General features: G+C 38.1%; 1 protein-coding gene across 3 annotated transcripts in view; it reads left to right on the plus strand.

The window, feature by feature from the left end:
* SPTSSB (serine palmitoyltransferase small subunit B) overlaps window positions 1–20,328 on the plus strand; it is a 31,058-nt gene extending 10,730 nt beyond the window's left edge. For 2 of the 3 annotated variants that reach the window (XR_003511141.1, XM_027542177.1), the window contains exons 3-4: window positions 2,553–2,646; window positions 18,765–20,328. Coding sequence is in view for 2 of the 3 variants with exons in the window: in XM_027542177.1 (XP_027397978.1) it covers window positions 18,797–19,027 (231 nt within the window). In the remaining variant the exon portion in view is untranslated. Of the gene's footprint in view, window positions 1–2,552; window positions 2,647–12,077; window positions 12,142–18,764 lie in introns of all 3 variants that reach the window. The other variant, XM_027542168.1, reaches the window with a different exon arrangement.
* The last annotated feature ends 397 nt before the right edge of the window (window positions 20,329–20,725 follow it).

Raw genomic sequence — 20,725 nt, forward strand, 5'->3', positions numbered from 1 at the left:
ATCTGTGGCACAACACTTCTATAAATATAAAGAATATTGGTGCTATGGTCCAAATGTTTCCCCCTCAAAATTCATATGTCAAATCCTGACCCCCATAGGAGATGGTATTAGGAGGTGGGTCCTTTGAGAGGTGCTTTAGTTGTGAGAATGGGATCTTCATGATGACATTAGTGTTCTTCAGGCTCTGGAGTGATCCCTTGTCCCTTTGACCAGCCAGAAGGTAGTAACTAGGAATAGAAAGAGGACTTGGCCAGAACACAACCACACTGGTGCCTTGATCTTAGACTTCCTAGTCTCCAGAACCATGAGAAATGAATTTCTGTTATTTATAACAGTCTATGGTATTTTGTTATAATAAACCAAACAGACTAAGACAATTGGATCACTTCTTTGTAAACCATTTCATGACACTATTGGTTCATAATGAACTTGAAGTCAAATAAAATTCCTTATCCTTTTTTATTTGACTTGATTGTTGGCCACATTTTCCCCTATCTTATCCTTGGACAATTAACTTTTTTAACTGAAGAACAAGACTTTGTATTTTTCTCAGAGTTTTACCCTTGGTCATTCTTGGGATTCTGTAATCAACTAAGTCTTTTATAACTCCATCCCATAACTCTGGTTCATCTGCAAATTTGACCACCTATACTTTCTCTGGGCTGGATGAAGCACAAGCTGGAATCAAGATTACATGGAGAAATATCAATAACTTCTGCAGAGATGCAGATGACACCACCCTTATGGCAGAAAGCAAAGAACTAAAGAGCCTCTTGATGAAAGTGAAAGAGGAGAGTGAAAAAGTTGGCTTAAAGCTCAACATTCAGAAAACTAAGGTCATGACATCCGGTCCCATCACTTCATGGCAAATAGATGGAGAAACAGTGGCAGACTTTATTTTTCTGGGCTCCAAAATCACTGCAGATGGTGATTGCAGCCATGAAATTAAAAGACGCTTACTCCTTGGAAGAAAAGCTATGACCAACCTAGACAGCATATTAAAAAGCAGAGACATTACTTTGCCAGCAAAGGTCTGTCTGGTCAAGGCTATGGTTTTTCCAGTAGTCATGTATGGAGGTGAGAGTTGGACTAAAAAGAAAGCTGAGTGCCAAAGAATTGATGCTTTTTAACTGTGGTGTTGGAGAAGACTCTTGAGAGTCCCTTGGACAGCAAGGAGATACAACCAGTCCATCCTAAAGGAGATCAGTCCTGAATATTCATTGGAAGGACTGATGTTGAAGCTGAAACTCCAATCCTTTGGCCACCTGATGTGAAGAACTGACTCATTTGAAAAGACCCTGATTCTGGGAAAGATTGCAGGTGGGAGGAGAAGGGGATGACAGAGGGTGAGGTGGTTGGATGGTATCACCGACTCAATGGACATGAGTTTGAGTAAACCCGGGGAGTTGGTGATGGACAGGGAGGCCTGGTGTGCTGCAGTCCATGGGGTCGCAAAGAGTCAGACACAAATGAGCGATGGAACTGAAGTGATACTCTCTCTGACATAATTCAGATGGACAAAAATGCTACAATGGTCAGGACAAGATGCAGAGCCCTAGAACTCATCACTAAAGTCCTACTCACCATAAGTGAGTAAAAAACTCACCTACTTTATAAAATGCTTCACCAATTACAAAACAATTTCACAAATATCATTTCATTTAATTCTTATAATTCACCTGTGAAAAAAATATTATCATCATTCTATTGTGCTTGTGCTCAGTCATGTATGACTCTGTAGCCCCATGGACTGTAACCCACCAGGCTCCTCTGTCCATGGAATTTTCCAGTCAAGAACACTGGAGTGTGTTGCCAGGTCCTCCTCCAGGGGATTTCCCAATCCAGGGATTGAACGCGTGTCTCTTCTGTCTCCTGCACTGGCAGGCAGATTCTTTACCACTAGCACCACCATTCTATATACAAGGCCAGAGCTTCAGAAAGACTATCTGACTTGCCTGATGTGATACAGCTAATAAATGACAAAACAGGAAACAAGCCTTAGAGCTTCTGTCTCTGCTTCAAGTGCTTTGTCAAAGAAGAATGTTTAAATACAATGATTAACTAATATTTTTCCTTTTCCCCTCATATAGATATCAACAGAGACTAATTAAAATCATGAAATATTTTTTCTATAAATAAAATCTAGTGTTTTTGTTTATAGAAAATATATAAAACCCAGAAACCTAGTGTTTAAAGCAGATTAAAAGCAGTCTATTCTGATATAAGTGAGATGGGGGCTCTTAGATTCTCTCTCTTGTCCCACCTGGGGCCTCCCTTCAACCCCATCATAGATAGTAATGTGGCACCTTATAATCCTCAGAGTACATTGGGAAGTCACTAGTCAATGGCATGTCCTCAAACTGTAACCTTCTCTAAAACTAAATTTTAAAATAAGGCTGGTTTCTGATACCTTGTTTTTATTAATATAATACATTCTAGAATTCTGTGGGAGATCATCTCTCTAAGGTTTAAAGACCTTTTATATAGAATAGAATTGTTTTAAAGTTTGAAGTCATCTTTGAGTTTATTTAATTCAAATCTTAATTTCACAGATGAAGAAACTGCAACCCAGAGAGGAGAAGTAATACACACAGAATCATTCCCCAGGGGAAACAAGGACAAGACCCCAGACCTGGACTCTCCTAGGTAGGTAAATTCTTCTGTTATATCATGGAGTATTGTTTTTAGAAATCTGCCCCTTTTCCTTAGAAGATGACATCTTTAATGAGATAAAGTTTCTGGTTCTCACTTAAGCAACCATGAAACATTTACGATATGTTTGATTTTACAAAGGCACTTAAGATATATAGGACTGAAATGTGCAATTAGCTTTAATAATGAGGCTTTGAAACAGTGGTTCTTAACTTACAGACATTACAAGCTCCTTTGAAGTGGGCTTCTCTGATGTCTCAGGTGGTAAAGAATCTGCCTGCAATGCAGGAGACACAGGTATGATTCCTTAGGTTAGGAAGATCCCCTAGAGAACAGAGTGGCTACCAACTCCAGCATTCTTGCCTGGAGAATTCCATGGACTGAGGAGCCTGGCGGGCTACTGTCCATGGGGTCGCAAAGATTCAGACATGACTGAGAGACTAGCACTTTGAAATGGATATCAAAAAATGTCTATGCAAAATTTGAAAACATTTCAAGGGGTTCATAGATTCCACATCCTCCCCCCTCGCACACACAGCAAGTTATTGGCCTCCTGGTTAAGAACCGCTGGCCAATTCTAGTACAAATGCCAAGGTAAGGATTACAGAGCACCAACTACTATCTTATTTATGGGTCTGCTGGTTAAAGCTGCTCTGTTTCTGCATCCTTCATTTTTTATTTAAATGGAGCACTGTCTTATCCTGGAAGACTTCTGATACAAGAAAGGAGTAAATGTTTCAATAAGTTCTCAGTTAACCAAATTAAGAGAGAAATTTGATAAAATAAAAACATTTTCATAAAAAATGTTAATGAAAGTAAGGCTAGTCAATGTTCATATGGGACATTCATTTTCTTTCAACTTATTTTATTTTTAAGAAAGAAAGAAAAGGAAATGGAGTGGAAAAAGCCTTGACTACCACTGGCCACATACCCACTTTTATTAAATCTGTGTTGTAGTGGTTTAGTTTCTAAGTCATGTTTGACTCTTGTGACCCCATGGTCTGTAGCTCACCAGGCTCCTCTGTCCATGGGATTTCCCAGGCAAGAATACTGAAATAGATTGCCATTTCCTTCTCCAAAGTTCACACATTTTGCCTTGAAATGATCTCATTCTCATTTATTCTTTGCCTGGTATTCATAGCCTCAGCAATAATATATTAGTGTAGCATATAATAATCGTAACAGTTAACATTCACTTAGGCCTTCTTTCTATGTTTTATTCTAAATACTTTACACCTTTTAATAGTCCCAGAAATTGTATGAATGAAGTTCTACTATCAGTCCTTTTTTTCTAGTAGAGGAAATTGAGTCTGAAGGATTGAGCAACTTAGCCAGGGCCAAACCCAGACAGGATCCAGAGATAGGCCTCATAAACACTCACCACCCTGCCTCTTGGCAGTATTCTCACCTGGATTCTCACCCAGCTCCTCACGTGGTCACTGTGAGACTTTGGGCCTCAATTTCTTCATCATAAAATAGGAATCATTTAAGTTAAACATTTAGCCAGTGCCTGCCACAGTGCTACTTAATAAATGCTGTTTCTGTTCCCTAAAGAGAATTCCACATGATACGATTCTAGTACCTTTAAGGAAGAGATCTGAATTCATTTCCTAGGGCTGCTGTAACACTGGACCACAGTGTCAGTGACTGAAAGCAAGAAAATTATCCTCTGATAGTTCTGGAGGCTAGAAGTCTGAAATCAATATATCAGCAGGGCTGCAACCCCTCTAAAGACTCTAGGGGACATTCTACTTTTCTTCTTTCAGCTTCTGATGGCTTATTGGCTTATGGCTACACAATTCCAATCTCTGCCTGTCTTCGCTAGCCCTCGCTTCCATGCCTGTCTTCTGAGGACATTTGTCATTGGATTTAAGGCTGGCCTGGGTAATCTAAGATGAGCTTTTGCAGAGATCTGTAACTGAATTACTTCCACAAAGACACTTTTCCCAAATAAAGTTATATTCACAGGTTTTCGGATGTGGATGTATCTTTTGCAGGGTCACCATTCAACCTACTACAATGTCTTAACGCAAATATTTTTCTGTCTTGGCAGATTTCCTCTGGTATTCTTGACAAACAAGCCCATGTTTTCTCAAAGAGGGCAAAGAATGTTTCATCTCATCCAGTTTGAGCCTATAGTTAAATTGGTAACAAATCTATTGGTTGAAATATTTTTCTTAATATGCCCAGTTGCCATTAGCCTTCTCCTTGAGAATCAACAATGTTCTTAGGAAACAAACAACTGTTACTTATTTAGAAGAATAATCTTGGAGCTCAGCCCTTTTCTGCTTTTCACTAGAAGCATGCAGGTACCCACGCACCTGGGAGCAGGTGAAGGAGAATGAAGCCAGCATAATATGTCCATACCATTCTGCCCGGAAGAATGAGGAATCCACTAGGCTAAATTGTCACTGGTGCTTTTTTCTTTTAGTATCTAACTTAAGTTACTCACTTCTAAGTATCAGATTACAAAATCTAATTAATTTAATTGCCTAAAAGCAATGATGTCTTGACATAACTCTATTACTCCTGCCCCTCCATTCTCAACTCTCCCTATCCCACCCTAGAAACTGACCTACATTGTTAACCAACCCAGTAGGGAAATCTCCCCTGAGCTGGGGGTTAGCAGAGAGAACATCTCAACAATGCTGTATCTATCTCCATGAGCCTTGGAGTCAGCCTAGCTCTCCATTCGTTTTCTTAAAAGCAGTGATAACTGAGGTACAGAAGCAAGTTAGGTGAGGGCAGTAAAAGGGTATTGAAAAAAAAGCGAAAAACCAGTAAGAGGATCTTACTATTCTCACAAAAAAATCACACCTATGCAAGTTCAATGTTACTAGTTACCAAAAAATTGAACTCATCACCAAAAGCTTTCCAGATAATGCAATAAGATGTAAAGAATAAGCCAGAAGAATGAGGAAAAGAAAGAGGAGAAGGAGGAAGAACAGAAAAATAAAAGCAATTGAAAGTTTTATGAGTAAATCTATTCAATGTCATCCAAAAAATTGCCCCCAAAGGACCAAAAAAAAAAAAAAACCAGAGAATTAGTACTAGAAAATACTATTGGAAGAGTCTTGGTTGACCAACTGCTTATGCAACCAGATTTCCTTTGGCAGAACACTGGGAACAAATGCTTCGCAAGTATGCTTTTGACAAATCAGTATTGTAGTAACTCAACCTTCCTTGCCTTCAGATCTTCCTTGGGAAAAAAAAAGTCTTCTATTTCTGAAGACAAATCGAATATAATGGCAATAGGCAGGGATGAGATAAAGGCTTGATTTTTTGTGCTTCAGGTTTCTAGCTCCTAAGGAAACTGAGTCCTTAGAAACAAACAGTAAGCGGGTATTTCCTTTACCAAAGTATAGGTTTGATGGTGAAGACCTGGGGATGAAAAGAGAAAGTCAGAATTGTTATGATGTGCATGGCACATAGTTGCCAGTAAAGGGGTCTGTAATGACAGTAGAAAGGTAATAGCTTTAGTCAAATGATTTAGCCACTTTTCCGCTTACTTTTAAATATTCTGGTTTTGGGAGTCTTATGAGCCCCTTATTTCACAGTCTTGTCAAAAACAGGTAAGCATATGACAGAATTTATAATTCCCACAAGTACTGTAGGAAATTAAACCATGAAAATTTCACAGATGCCAAGAATCAACCTAAATAGATCAACCCTCCTCTCAGAAGATTCTTTGCATTTCAGCAGTTTCCAATTTTCCTCTTATACCCTGAAAGCCAAGGAGAGGAAAACCCCAATTGGGACTTTAAAATGATTATTTGAAGATATATTAGGCTTCTTCATTTATTCAATTACAGATGGTCCATCCAAGCAATTTTGCTAGACTAGTAGAGCCCCAATACAAATTGAGACTCTCAATGGCTTTTAAAAGATATTGTTCTGAGTATTTTTAACATATCTTGCAAAACTGAAATTTCATACCCAATAAACAAGTCCCAATTTCTCCCTTTCTCCAGCCCCTGGTAATCACTATCCTACTTTGTTTGCTTGAGTTTGACCACTCCAGATATCTCAGATAAGTGAAATCATACAGCATTTGTCTTTTTGTGACTAGTTTATGTCACTTGGCATAATATCCTCGAGGTTCATCCTTGTTACAGCATGTGTCAGAATTTCTTTACTTTCTAAAGATAAATAATATTCCATTGTAGGTATATGCTATTAATACTTTTTGTTTATCCATTCATCTGCCAATAGACATTTGGATTGCTTTTTTGCTATTGTGGATAATGTGCTTTAACATGTGTGTACATTTAATGACATTTAAAAATGACTGTTCGTGTCTTTAAGTCAACTGTTAGTGTTGTAGCTGTATTCACATTTTACTTCTAAAAACAAAAAACAAATTGGTAACCTTTGGGAACAATATCTGCAGAAGGAAAATACAACCCAGAAGCTGTATTTTTCTTTCTTTTTTTTAATAAAACAATAAAGAGGTTCATCCTAAGAAGTGACATTAGAGTTAAAAAGTTGGTCCAGAAGTCCTACTCTCCATTCCCAAGTTAGCAGAAATAAAGAAGGATACTTGCCCTGTTTCTTTTTTTGCTGTTTTTTTTTTTTAAGAGGCTTTTTTTTTTTTTTTGTCCTCACATGGCTTGCAGAATCTTAGTTTCCTGACCAATAACAATCCAGACATGGTGAAATCACAGCATCCTAACCACTGGACCATCAGGGAATACCCCCTGCCCTGTTCCTGTATGAGTCGATGACAGGATCCCAGGAATAACTATATCATCCCCTATTACAAGTTTCTCTTCCTATTCATAACATCTACTCAGCATTAATATATGTACTGCTTTTTTTTCTTGGTTTTATTATGTGCATCACCTTTTTAATAGCCACATGACATTGAAATTGATCTAATCTGAATTTTGTATTTCCTAGATGATTATGAAATTTTCTCTTAAAATGAAATTCCAAATTTCCTTTCCCAGAGAGAAGTCCTTCATTCATAAATTTCTCTAGAGTCTGTGATAAAATGTGAAACAGCAAGGACTGCTTTGAAATTAGTATTTCAACACACACTGTGTTGCCCAGTGGCCTCAATTGATAGTTGGACTAGAAATACGTGTTTTCTATTGTTTTGCTTTTGTTGGTCTTAATGGAAATTGGAAGCCAAAAGTTTGGTTCCACAAAAATACTCTACTGTTGTGTATTACTCAAACTAACACCACACCACCAACAACTGGGCTAAATTGTTGTCGAGACATTTTCCTCTTAGTATACTATTTCAGTAACTCACTTCTAAGTATAAGACTATAAAACTGAGTAACTTAGCTGCCTAAAAGCAGAAACACTTACAATTGTTTATTTCTTCCTCTTCGAGGAGTCTATAAATTGTCCATCTAATTCATGAAAGTATAAAGAAAGTTCCTTAATTGCCCTATAGTTATTTGATTTGCTTCTCACAAACTTTTAAGGTTTTTTTGTTTTTGTTTTTTAAAGCTCCCTCTGAAGACCTGGACTTCAAATCCATCACTTCTGGTCTGATATCCAATATTCACCTTGGTATCTGACTTGCCAAAGGGTGACTGGAGAGTATTTTAAGATGAAAAGGAAATTCTCCAGAAAATGTTAAGCAAAAATAGAACCTTCTGTGGGATACAGAAAAAACTGGAGTCACCCACAGAAAACTTAGAGCCAAACTTAGAGGAAATCAATAAACGATTATGTCTGATTCTTACACAGACACAATGTGAGCTTTTTCTTTAATAATACAAATTTGTACCTCTGTCAATCACATTGTGTTCATGTAAAGAAGCAGTTTGTGGTTAGGTCCCTAAGATATGAACAATGACACAAGCTTATGCAACACACAGTCCACACAATGGTTTGTGGTGGCCCTGCCCAAAACACATTTAAAAATTGTGTGACGATTATAACACCTTTCAAGTAATGGTTTGCAGCGATGGCTATATATGTGTGTTGTTTTATTATAAGTTCTTAACGTACTAGGCAATTCATCTAGCAAACATAAATAAGAATGAGGTTTTTTCCCCAAGCACTCCATTGTTGAGGTGACCATTATAGGCTATTCTATGAAGAATCTTTGACGCTAAATTATAATTTAATAAAATCTTGCAAATAGTTTAAAGTTGTACCAATCCACAAGGAACAACAACAAACATCTATTACTATGACTCTTACAAATATTCCTAAAGAACTCACAAACTATGCCTATATTCCTTACTACATCACTGAGACAGACAGAAAATTACCAATTATCTCCATTTCACATAGAGAGGCTGTGACACAGAAAGACTTTGGAACTTTCTCAAAGACACAAAGTAATGAATGAATTAAGAGAAATAAAGAGAAAAATAGATGAATAGAAAAAAAGCTGTAATACACTTCAGGTCTTCAGGTGTTTTCATCCTGGAATTATTCCCATTAGAACCACTTTTCTACCTACCGATCTTAAATTGTTACTCACCTAGAATACTTCCTTGTAAAAAGTCATTTTAATGGGATTTAAGACAACTTTAGAAGTGTTTTTATTTCCCCCACAGAGTCCATGAGCTTTGAACAGTACTAGAAAATTAAAAAGCATTTGTCATAATAAAAAAAATTAGTACCAACTCCCTTCCATCTTACAAAAAACAGATTACACTGAATTTGACAGTACTTAGAAAACAGTATGTCTAAAACTCATTGCCTGAAAGCAGATAATGAGAATTCATAAGTTCCTTTTATGGGCCCACATTGTGCTACGGAAATATTAAATAAATACAAGTGTGGTCCCTGTGCTTCACAACCTTACAATTCAGTAAGTCAGTCAGTCAGCCAACCAGCTCATGAGCTGGTATATAAGTATCCCACATTCCAGACATTGGGGATAGAGAGATAACTGTGGCATATCCTCAGTATTTAAAGACCCCATAGTCTAATGGGGAAACATTGTATTGAATATGTGGCTAATTATAATACAGTATAATTGCTACAATGGTAACCCATAGAAGAAAGCAATATACATTCCTTGGGAAAGGTAGTCTCCTGAGAATGTTTCGTAGAAGAGAGAATATAGGAACTACATCTTGAAAACAAATAAGATTTTCTCTAAAAGAAAAAATATTTCTAGAAAAGAAAAGCAGGTGAACACAGAAGCTTAAGAGTGAATTGCATTTAGCAGGAAAGTTCAGAGAGGTGGAGGTCTTAGATGAATGCTTCATTTCATAGAAAATGGAGAGCTATGGAAGGGTTTCAAGCAGAAAAATAAATCTGTTATTTTAGAAAGTTAATTCCAGCAACCGCATGGAAGAGTGTAAGGTGAAAAGGAGACAAGTGGTAGATGGGCTATTACATTAGTCCAAACAAGAGATGAAGAGTCTACAGCACTGCCCAAGAAAATTCTTAGCAGTGATGGAAATATTCTGTATCTGTGCGGTCCAGTATGCTAGCCATGAGCCACATGTGGCTACTGAGCACTAAAATTTTAAATTGCCACATGTGGCTAGTGTTTGCCAAACTGGACAATGCAGAGACATCTTGAGTTAAACCTTAAAGGAGAGTTTTTCCAACTGCAGGTTGCAATTGGTGGGTTAAGAAATTGATGTGGTAGGGAGTTCTCCGGTGACCCAGTGGTTAGGATTCTGGGCTTTCACTGCCATGTCCCAGGTTGGATCCCTGGTCGGGTAATTGAGATCCTACAAGCTGTGCAGCACAGCCCCCCAACAATTGATGTGGTAGTTCACAATTGGTATTTTGTAATGAATGAAGACAATAACACAGAAGACAGCAGAAGAGAAATGAGTGGAGTAGAACAGAATAGGAGATAAAATGTCAGCACGCCCTGAAGAGTATTATTTTGAGAGATGTTTATTTCAGTTAAAGGTATATGTATGGGTGTGTACCATGGATCACAGTGTAAAGTGCACTTTTCTTTTATATTGTGTTTGAAAATGTTTGAAAGTCAGTCTTTTGTGGAAGGCTATTATTTAGCTACATTCAGAGTTATGAGGAAGAGATTTCCAGACAGGAAAGAAGACAGCATAAGCAAAATTCACTGAAGTTTGGAGTAAAGATAACTGGATGTTTTAGGACTTTCTGTTTTTTTTTTTTTTGCTTTTGTTAGAACATCAGAATATTTTGAACATTTTTAGACCTACAGAAAAATTGAGACAATAATACAGTGAATTACCATATGCCCTGCACTCAGCTTCTGCTATCAGCATCTTACATTAGTATGACATGTGTTACAATTAATGAGCCAGTGTTGATATGCTATTATTAAAGCCAATACATTACTCAAATTTACTTTGTTTTTAGCTAAAATCCTTTTCTTTTTTCAGGACTCCATCTAGGCTAAAATACTACATTTAGTTGTCATGTTTCCTTAGGCTGCTTTGGGCTGTGACAATTTTTCTGTTTTTGCCTGTTTCTGATGACCTTGAGAGTTTTAAGTGCTAAGAATTTTAAGGGCAGGCATTTTGTAAGAGGCTCTTCTGTTGAAAATTTGCCTGGTGTTTTTTCTCATGATTAGACTGAGGCTGTGAATTTGGGAGAGGAAGACAGTAGAAAAGTGCCATTTTCATGCCATGATATCATGGATACCTACTGTCAGCCTGAGTTATCACTGCTGATAGTGGCCTTGATCAGCTGACTGAGCTTATCAGTCTCCTCCTCTGTAAATTTACTCTCTTTTATCACCACTTTTCACACTGTAGTCTTTGGAAGGAAATCACTCTGCTCCTCTAAATGAATTAGTTAATTAAAGGAAGGCTTCAACTTGAGTCAGTCACATTGAGCTCTTTCTAAAGAAAGCTACTTCCAAGTACAGACACAATCTCTTTTTAGATACAGCATCTCCCTCTGCGGCAGCAGGCAGGATACTTTTCCCACTTCTCAGGTTTTCAGGTTCCAAATACGAAGCACAGAAAAAGCTGAGTGATTGACGTAGAATTCCAAAATAAGTTGGGAAGGAGTTAGCCCACGATCAATTGTAGATCCTTCTGACTTTTCTCTTTAGCCCCAGATTCTGACATTTTAGAAGGAGATTTAAACCAAAATGTGTTAGGTCCCACACCCACCTAAGGAGGGAAGATTCATTTTTTAGCCAATGTTTAGAAAGGAAAATCCCTTTCTTAGAAAATCCAATCATTTGGAGTACTTTCTTTAGGCAGAGGAGGGCTGCAAGATCAAGTCTTTTGCAGTGTTCCCAAGGTAAACACTGCCCTGACAAATCATCAAGTACTCATCTTTCATTGTGGTTGCCTAACTTTTTACCACGTCCATTCCCATGGAGAGATCCAAAACCAAAAAGCCTCCTGAGCAAGCCCAGCCTCTACTTTTGTCCCCACCCTGAAGGTTCCTTTAACAGTGTTCTCATTTTGTGACTCATGTATTACATGGGTTTATGCGAGCATATGGGTTTTTTTATTGCTCTATTTATTCTAACCTTCTTCTCTGCTCAGGCCAGAAGAAAGTTTTGTCCCTGACTAATGTGGATCCCAAGTCCCAGGACTTCTCCCTTTCATTGTGAGAGACGAGATTAAAACTTACCTTTCCTCACTGTATACAATCTAGTGAGAGAAAAATCACTCAGTGATCATATTCAGAAATAAAAAAATCATTTGGAAATTAAAAATAGCCACTAACTCTCCAATCAGTTATGACATAACTTCTTAGGGAAATTCCAAGTCCTCCTGTTTTCTACTGTCACTGTGTCCCCATTCATTCCCTGGGTTCCCTGCAGGAATCTCTCTCTCCCTCTGGTTCCCAAGACTCTCTTAATCATTCTCTAATACACTTTCTCCCAGCTTTTTCTCCCCTCAATTTGGCAAAACTCCACTTTGGGTCTTTTATCCATGCTAAGTTGTACACTGCTAACAGTAACCTTAGCTTTTGCCAGTTCCCAGTAATATCTGCAATAAGTGGGCATTCAGACCTTGATTTGACTGGAAGAGAATCTGGGGTTTCAGGAGTCTTGAGTAAGAGAAGAGTAGAATCTGGGGAAATTGAGAGAAGGTGGGGCTGAAGTTCTTCCAGATACCTACACACTTGATACCAATGTCCTTGCTCAACTTTGAATCTTTGAAGATCACAGAAACCCTCCACTGAAATGTCTACTTCTTTCATCCAACATCAGTTCACAAAACACAGGGTATTCACCACCTGGAATAATCTAGTCACTTTAATTCGGTTTGACAAACCAATTTGACGTCAAGCAATTTAATATCCATTTAATGTTTAGCCTCATAGGCTTGACACTTTTCTTTAAAATTAATGACTGGGTCTAGGGGATTCTACTGGAGAAGGCAATGGCACCCCACTCCAGCACTCTTGCCTAGAAAATCTCATGGATGGAGGAGCCTGGTGGGCTACAGTCCATGGGGTCACTAAGAGTCGGACACGACTGAGCGACTTCACTTTCACTTTTTCACTTTCATGCATTGGAGAAGGAAATGGCAACCCACTCCAGTGTTCTTGCCTGGAGAATCCCAGGGGCAGGAGAGCCTGGTGGGCTGAAGTCTATGGGGTCACACAGAGTCGGACACGACTGAAGTGACTTAGCAGCAGGGGATTCTACAGTCCATCCAGCCACTAACATTCTAGGATTCCACCTTAGCTACTTAACACATGGTAAATATTGTCTAAAATGCATATATGTGGAATATATCCAGCTAAATTATAATTATCATTCTTGGGAACAGTGGCCATGATTGTCTCAGTCACTATGGAATCTCCAGTTCCTAGTGCAATTACCAGGATGGTAGTAAATAAAAAGGAAGGTAGAGAGGGGAAAGTCTTTCTCTGGTTAGATTCCATCTTCCTATCTATGTACTTCTTCCATATACAGATCCCTTTACTTGATGCTTTGCTTGCATTTTTGCTAATCCTCACAGCAACCTTAAACAGAAGGGATTGTTATTTCCATTTACAGATGAGGAACTTGAGGTCCAGAATAATTAAGTAACTGTGCCAAGGTTACATGCCCAGCAAGTGGAGGAGTCAGAACTTGAGCCAGTGCTTAGGCTTAGTCACATATACATACATACATATGCATATATGTATATATACATTTATTTACACACACTTACACATATAAATACACATAGAAATTGAATCACTTCTATACACCTCAAACTAACACATTGACAACTATACTTCCATTAAAAGAAAGAAACATTAAAAATCAAATGGCCCAGAGAAAGCTTTTCCTCTGGCCTCACAATCCATCCCTCCAGGCAACAGGGCTGGCCTTTGTCCCACCCCCATTTTTTACCAAGCACTTCACTGACTTTGTGTCCTGAAGGGGCTCCCAGTCCTCCCCACTCACCTGAAGGCATTACACACAGCTTCAGCTGCTAGAGCCAAACCCATCCAGGCCACTGTACTACTGAACACAAACCACCATGTGCTTAGGCAGTGTCACCTTTGAATGCACAACCTCCTTAAACATTTAAGAGGGTTTTAAAAAATCATCAAGTTTAGAGGAAAAAGTAAAAGGAGGAGGAGGAAGAGAAAGAACAAACTACTTGCTCCCTCTTTTCCATATACAGGAAATCATCTTTTAAAAAACACAATTAAAAACAAGGAGATGCATAGTATGCTTAAATAGAGTAAGCATTTTATGTCTTTTTTTAGCGTTACTAGGATATGCCATCAGGTCTTTAAGGGCAAGTTAATTTTTCACACTTCACAGTGAAAATTAAGACATTAAGATGTTTGCTGTTATCTAGTTCTAGGTTGGGCTTTCCTGGTGGCTCAGTGATAAAGAATCCTGCCAATGCAGGAGATGCAGAAGATGCGGGTTCAGTTCCTGGTGAAGGAGATCCCCTAGAGAAGGAAATGGCAACCTAATCCAGTACTCTTGCCTGGGAAATCCCATCAACAGAGGAGCCTGGCAGGCTATAGATCATGGGGTCACAAAAGAGTTGAACACAACTTAGCAACTTAACAACAACAATAACAGTTCCAGGTTACCTGTGGATAATTAATTTCATGCCATTTTTGTCATCTTATTTCCCAAATTCAGCCTATTTTCCTAACTTGCTTCTTAGCATTTTCCATGCCCTTTCCCCACATTTAGTGCTCATTCCTGGCCCTCATCACTGCATGTTTGCTACGTGGTCCAGTTTGCTGCTGCTAAGAAGAGCATCTTCTGTCTGCAATGCCATTTTGGAATAGATTCCTTTTGAAGCTGTTACTACTCAGAAAAAACCACATAGCAATACTCAAAGTGCGTTGTTTAATGAATGAATGAATTCTCCTTCCCACATTACTCATCTTAAATTGTCTAAAGTGGTTTTCTTAAATCTTGCATGTTGTCCCATAGGAAATTTAAAAATAGACTCAGTAGGAAGGAAAAACATATTATCTAAGCAAATCTAGAATCTAAATATAGTGTATATTCTAACAATAGGTTGTAGCAGATGGTTTACCAATAATAACCAACTCTTCTCACCTTTTCATGACCAACAGTAAATAGATGATCTTTAAAACTGCATCTCATTAATAAGGGGGAAAATAACCAAAGGAAAACGGGACATCAATGCTTTTTATTGATTCTCCTACTTTGTGAGACTGGAATGAAATGGGACCATAAAAGCATGTCAGAGGTGACAACAGAGAGGGCTGGGAAGTGATCCAGGGCACTGTGGAAATGGGTGAGAATACAAAAATTCAATCTTAATCCTTTAAATTGTTAGCAATATGTAACCAAGGCTTTACCAGGTATCCAGCTTTGGTGTGATGCATGTTGGTATGCTTTAGAGCCGTTGTTTCCTTGATCGTTTGACTTTAACAGCTAAAAACAATGAACACTGACCACCTCAGGGTTTCTATGACTTAGAAATGTGGGCACAAGTGAGCTTAGTGCCTCGGCTCAGGTTCCCTCACAACGGCACAATCAAGGTGTCCACTGGGGCTACTCAAGCAAGAACTTTAATTTTTTAAGAGAAACCAATGGCTAGGCAATTAATTAGTACATTAAAAAAAATTTTTTTTAATTAGTACATTTTTAAAAGCTACAATGTATAGGGGAAAAAGTCAATGATATTTCTAAAAGAGTGATTTATCTCATTTATAAAAGTAAAAAGAGTAATTGAAAATATTTTAAACAGATTTCCAGTACATGGTTGATTCTGAATGAGTAATTCCTATGGGAGGGCAGAGGCAGAGATTTACTGAAAATTCAAAAGCATTTCAACTTGGCTTTAGAATGCAGGGAAGGCAATGTGGCTATATGAACTTAAAGTCTCATCCTCTCAAACCCACTACAGCATTCCCGTATTAAAAACCTCTGGAGCCCCCTCACTCGTAGGTTCAAGCTTAGGGTGTGTGGCCTCACTCTGGTCATTTCCTCCTCTTTAGTTTTCTCATACTCCCAGTCTCCCTCCCCAGATCTCTGTGCTCCATTCACTGCCCCACCCAACCTCCTATCAAACTCCTTCCATCCTCTAACTTTTGAACAAACACAAGTTGATTCCTCTGTCTTGGCCATTCTCCCCACCTGACTTATCTGTTAGACTCACAGTCATCTCTTGGATTTTACCTCAAATACCTCTTCCTCAGAGACATACTTAGGCTGGATTAATTTTCCCACAGCCCCTTTATACATTGCTCCTGTCCTTTAGGGCATAATGTAGTTGATAATTATATATTTACATATATTGTTTGATTGCTACTTGTCTTCCCAAATGGATAAAGCTTCTTAAGGGGAAGATCTGGGCTTCCCTGAGCCATCATTCTGCCACCTTCACCCAGCACAGTCTGGAACTTCATACCTGATGAATGGACTCTCACATTCCTAATCACTTACCTGGCACCACCCTAAACTGTCTAGGTAATGAAGAGGGAGCAAGTATGGGTATCCATGAATGAGATTCTTAAAAATCAAATTTAGTTTGAAACATACAGTTGTCTAATGAAACAGCCTAATAGCTCAAATAGTCATATCTCCTAATTTTCTCTATCAGTCTATCAATGGAAAATCTTGGTTACTTGGATAATATTATTCACTAAAATTATCACTCCTTCTGTCACTCATTTTCTCTAAGACCTTTGACCTTTGCTCTTTCTCTGCAACTAGAGTTAGGAATGAAGAACACTGGAGGTAACTCCTCACTGAAGTCCACCTGCCAGGGCAATGCATTTATATCTAATTACTTAGTTCCCTACTCCAGCTTCTAGAAAAGATGAGAGGCTCACTTTTCTTTTCATAGGAAAGTAAAAACAACTTCAGTTTCTATTATCTACTTATTTGGATTATTCTGACCATAATTACAAATAATCATGACCTAGTAACACAAAGGCTTTCCCATTTTAAGTTTTGTGGAAATTATCCTTATCAGAAAGGGTTGCTGCTGCTGCTGTTGCTAAGTCGCTTCAGTCGTGTCCAACTCTGTGCGACCCCACAGACGGAAGCCCACCAGGCTCCTCCATCCCTGGGATTCTCCAGGCAAGAACACTAGAGTGGATTGCCATTTCCTTCCCCAGTGCAGGAAAGTGAAAAGTAAAAGTGAAGTCACTCAGTCGTGCCCGACTCGTAGCGACCCCATGGACTGCAGCTCACCAGGTTCCTCCATCCATGGGATTTTCCAGGCAAGAGTACTGGAGTGTGTTGCCATTGCCTTCTCCAATCAGAAAGGGTTACTTATTATCAAAGCCAAGCTATTGAAAGTCAGCAATAGCAAACTGTATCCCACTTAGGTCCAGACTGAGTCATCTCTATTTTTTTTTAAGTTAGTTACATGTTGTTCATTTATTTACTTATTTGTTCAGCAAGTATTCACTGATGACTGTCTTTATGCTAGGCCTTAGGATCATGAGAATCTCCCCATAACCTGAGGAGTCCACGGTCTTATGCAGCAAAAATATCTTGCTTTTACTCAAATGAGAATCAAAAAAAGAGAAATACGTTCATGTCAGAACATAGGAATGATCTTCAAAAGATGTAACTGTGATTTGAATAGTAAAAGTCATCAAGGTGGACTTAGATGATGTGGCACCATGATGTTCTCAGGAATAAGCAGAACAAGCACAGGTCAGCTTATATATACAAGGACATCCACCATGTCTATGGGTGTCTGATGACCTTCCTTCTAGGAAGTTTTAACTGTGATCCTATCCGAGGGCCAACAAAACATTCTTTTGGCTTTCATAAGTTCTCTACCCCCAAACCAAATGACCACCCAAAGGTACACTTTCGGCTTCCCCTTTGTTTCCGAGGTTCTAAGACCAACCACATGTCAAGTGCCTCGCTAGAAAGACTCATAGGACTCAGCATATATTCACACTCACAGCTAAGGTTTATTGTAGCAAAATGATGAACAACAGGATCAGCAAGGAAGAGAGACATGGGCAGAGTCTGAAGAAATCCATATATAGGCTTCAGATGTTCCCTCCCTCCCATGAGTGGACACCCAGAGGGTGCTTCTCTCTTTACCAACAAAAAGTACCATGATACATGTCAAGTTTCTGCCCAGGGCAGCCCATTAGAGACTCAGCACCAAGATTTTTATTGGGGCTGGCTATATGGACACTCTCTGCCTGGCAATTACAAAAATTCCAGGCTCCCAGAATAAAGCAGGTGTTCACCATAAATTACAGTGTTTACACAGTCTGGGCATGGTGAATCATCCTTATCCATTAGGGAATGAAGAGAACATTCCAAAAACCAAGTTCCCAGATGCCAGCCAGGGGCCCTTCTAAAGATAGCGGCCTCAGGCTTGCTGTATTAACTCTTTCCCACATACTATTTTTTAAACTTCTTCTTACAAAATATAATCGTAGGAAATAGAAAATTCATGTTTATTTCTCTCGATGTACAGGGCTAAATAAAATGTGGTTAGCCTCAATTGTAAATACTACTATCACTAGAATTATTACTAGCATTAATGATTTTTAGATAAATATTACTGTTAATAATATTGCTATTAATTCTAGTAGTAATTATTAGTAGTAATGACAATATTATTAATTCTTATGATTAACATGCTGTGTATTATATCCATGTAATATTCCTATTAGTAATTCACTCAATGATCATTAACCTTCTTTGAAAATTTTTAACATGCTGAGATCATGAAAATCTAAGGAGATTCTGTGTTCAGTGCCTTATTTATGTTTTGTTCTAATCTGTTACCTTTTTTTAACAGGACAGACTTTCTGCAGCTTGAAGGAACCAGCCATGGATTTCAAGCGTGTGAAGGACTACTTATCCTGGCTCTACTATCAATATCAAATCATTAGCTGCTGTGCTGTCTTGGAGCCTTGGGAGCAATCTATGTTCAATACCATCATACTAACCATCTTTGCTATGGTAGTGTACACTGCCTATGTTTTTATCCCAATCCACATTCGCCTGGCTTGGGAATTTTTCTCCAAAATGTGTGGCTATCACAGTACAATTTCTAATTGATCTTTTCTGCATTCTGCAAACTGGCATTGCATATGTGTATGCTGCTTCCAACGCATTGATTTAGGTGAATACTGTGGCTTCTTTCACTGTCTAACCTCAAAAGCTCTCCCCTCTCTATGCAGTCTTAGATCCTGCCTGAAATTTGAGATAGATGTCTCTTTAGGTTCTTTTATACACACCATGTTGTGCATCAGACCATGGATAACACAGTGACCTTACCTCACGTACCATATTCTTTCAACTTAAATCTATGAGTTCAGATTTTGTTTTTAATTGGTAAATTGCCTATAAGCTTTTTCTGGAAAAATAGGCTTATAAGAGATCTATCAGAATCATATTTAAAATGCTCCCTTGATACCTATTCTATAGTGAAGGATATATTTTTTAAAAATTTGTTCATAAGCTACAAAGTATCCTATCTTTGTTTACAATATACAAAAAGATCCAAATAAATTATATAGACCCCAAAGTCTTATTTTCTAGAAACCTGCTGATACCTAAAATTCTTTTCCTTCAAGTGCAAAAGAATTGAAGGCATTGGTTTAAGGCAATTAACTCCTTTCAGACATGTTTCATGAATTGTTTCAAATGTCTCTAAAAGTCTGGCTTTATAACAGTTTAAAATCAACAATGTTGATTTTAGATAACCCAGTAAGTATTATAAAACAAAATAATTTTAAGCATAAGAAAAAATACATAATCAAAGTAAATTCAGATGTTGTGATTGTGATGCTGCCTTGCCTTGCATGATGCTGGGGGAAAAGAGACAAGAAATTGCATCCTTTCTGTGCTTTCACTCAGTGGAGAGGGGGGTAGGGATCATATATTGGGCTACGGGAAGAAAAGCTAATAAATAGGCTGGAAGTAATATTCTACCAGCAGGAACTCGACAGCTTCAGTTAAATGCTTTGATATAGTGGCTCCTTTGCAGAGCAAAAACAAGATTTATTAAATTTCCTTCAAAGTGTTTATCTTAGAAACAAATACAAGTTTTTAATTATACTGTTGAGTCAAATGTGAATGCCAAAGAACAAACCTTGCAGTTTTCCTTTCCTCTCAATAAATATTAATGTTAGTAATTCTGGAGGGTAAAAATATAAATAGTTTTTGGACAATATTTGCACCTTTCTTTGTGTTATGAAAGAAAATTTCAAGGAGAACTAGAGGGAAAGATGTTTGGCATGCCAAATTACCTTGCATGTTTGTTAAAAAACAAAAACGTGTTTTGAAGATAAAACAGATCTGAACATGTATTTGTTGATTTTTGCAAAATAAAATTAGGTTTAATTTTATAAATAAAATATCCATCTCCAGATTTGCTTTTTCCTCCTATTGCACTCAATATCTAGATGCTTACATCCATACTTCTCTGCAAATATCATTCTTACTAATCCAAGGTGGCAACTGATCTTAAGATGGCAGGGTAAGACTACATTTATCAAGAGTCTTCTACATGGCAGACATGTTTTACATATTCAGATAGGTATTAAGGTCTCCCAGTTACAGATAAGGAACCTAGAACTTAGAAAAAGTACATTTCTTGTTCAAGGTCCTTTAACTACTAGTGGCAAAGCCAGGAAGCAAATCCAGGTCAGGACCATACTGGGCCCTGAAATATTTGCCACGTAGAAGCCCATGGGAGGACAATGTAAGCAAATGAAAGTTAATTGGCTGAGGGCCCCTGACATGCTAGAAAGC

The sequence above is a fragment of the Bos indicus x Bos taurus genome, chromosome 1, assembly GCF_003369695.1.
Source record: "Bos indicus x Bos taurus breed Angus x Brahman F1 hybrid chromosome 1, Bos_hybrid_MaternalHap_v2.0, whole genome shotgun sequence".
Classification (NCBI taxonomy): domain Eukaryota; kingdom Metazoa; phylum Chordata; class Mammalia; order Artiodactyla; family Bovidae; genus Bos; species Bos indicus x Bos taurus.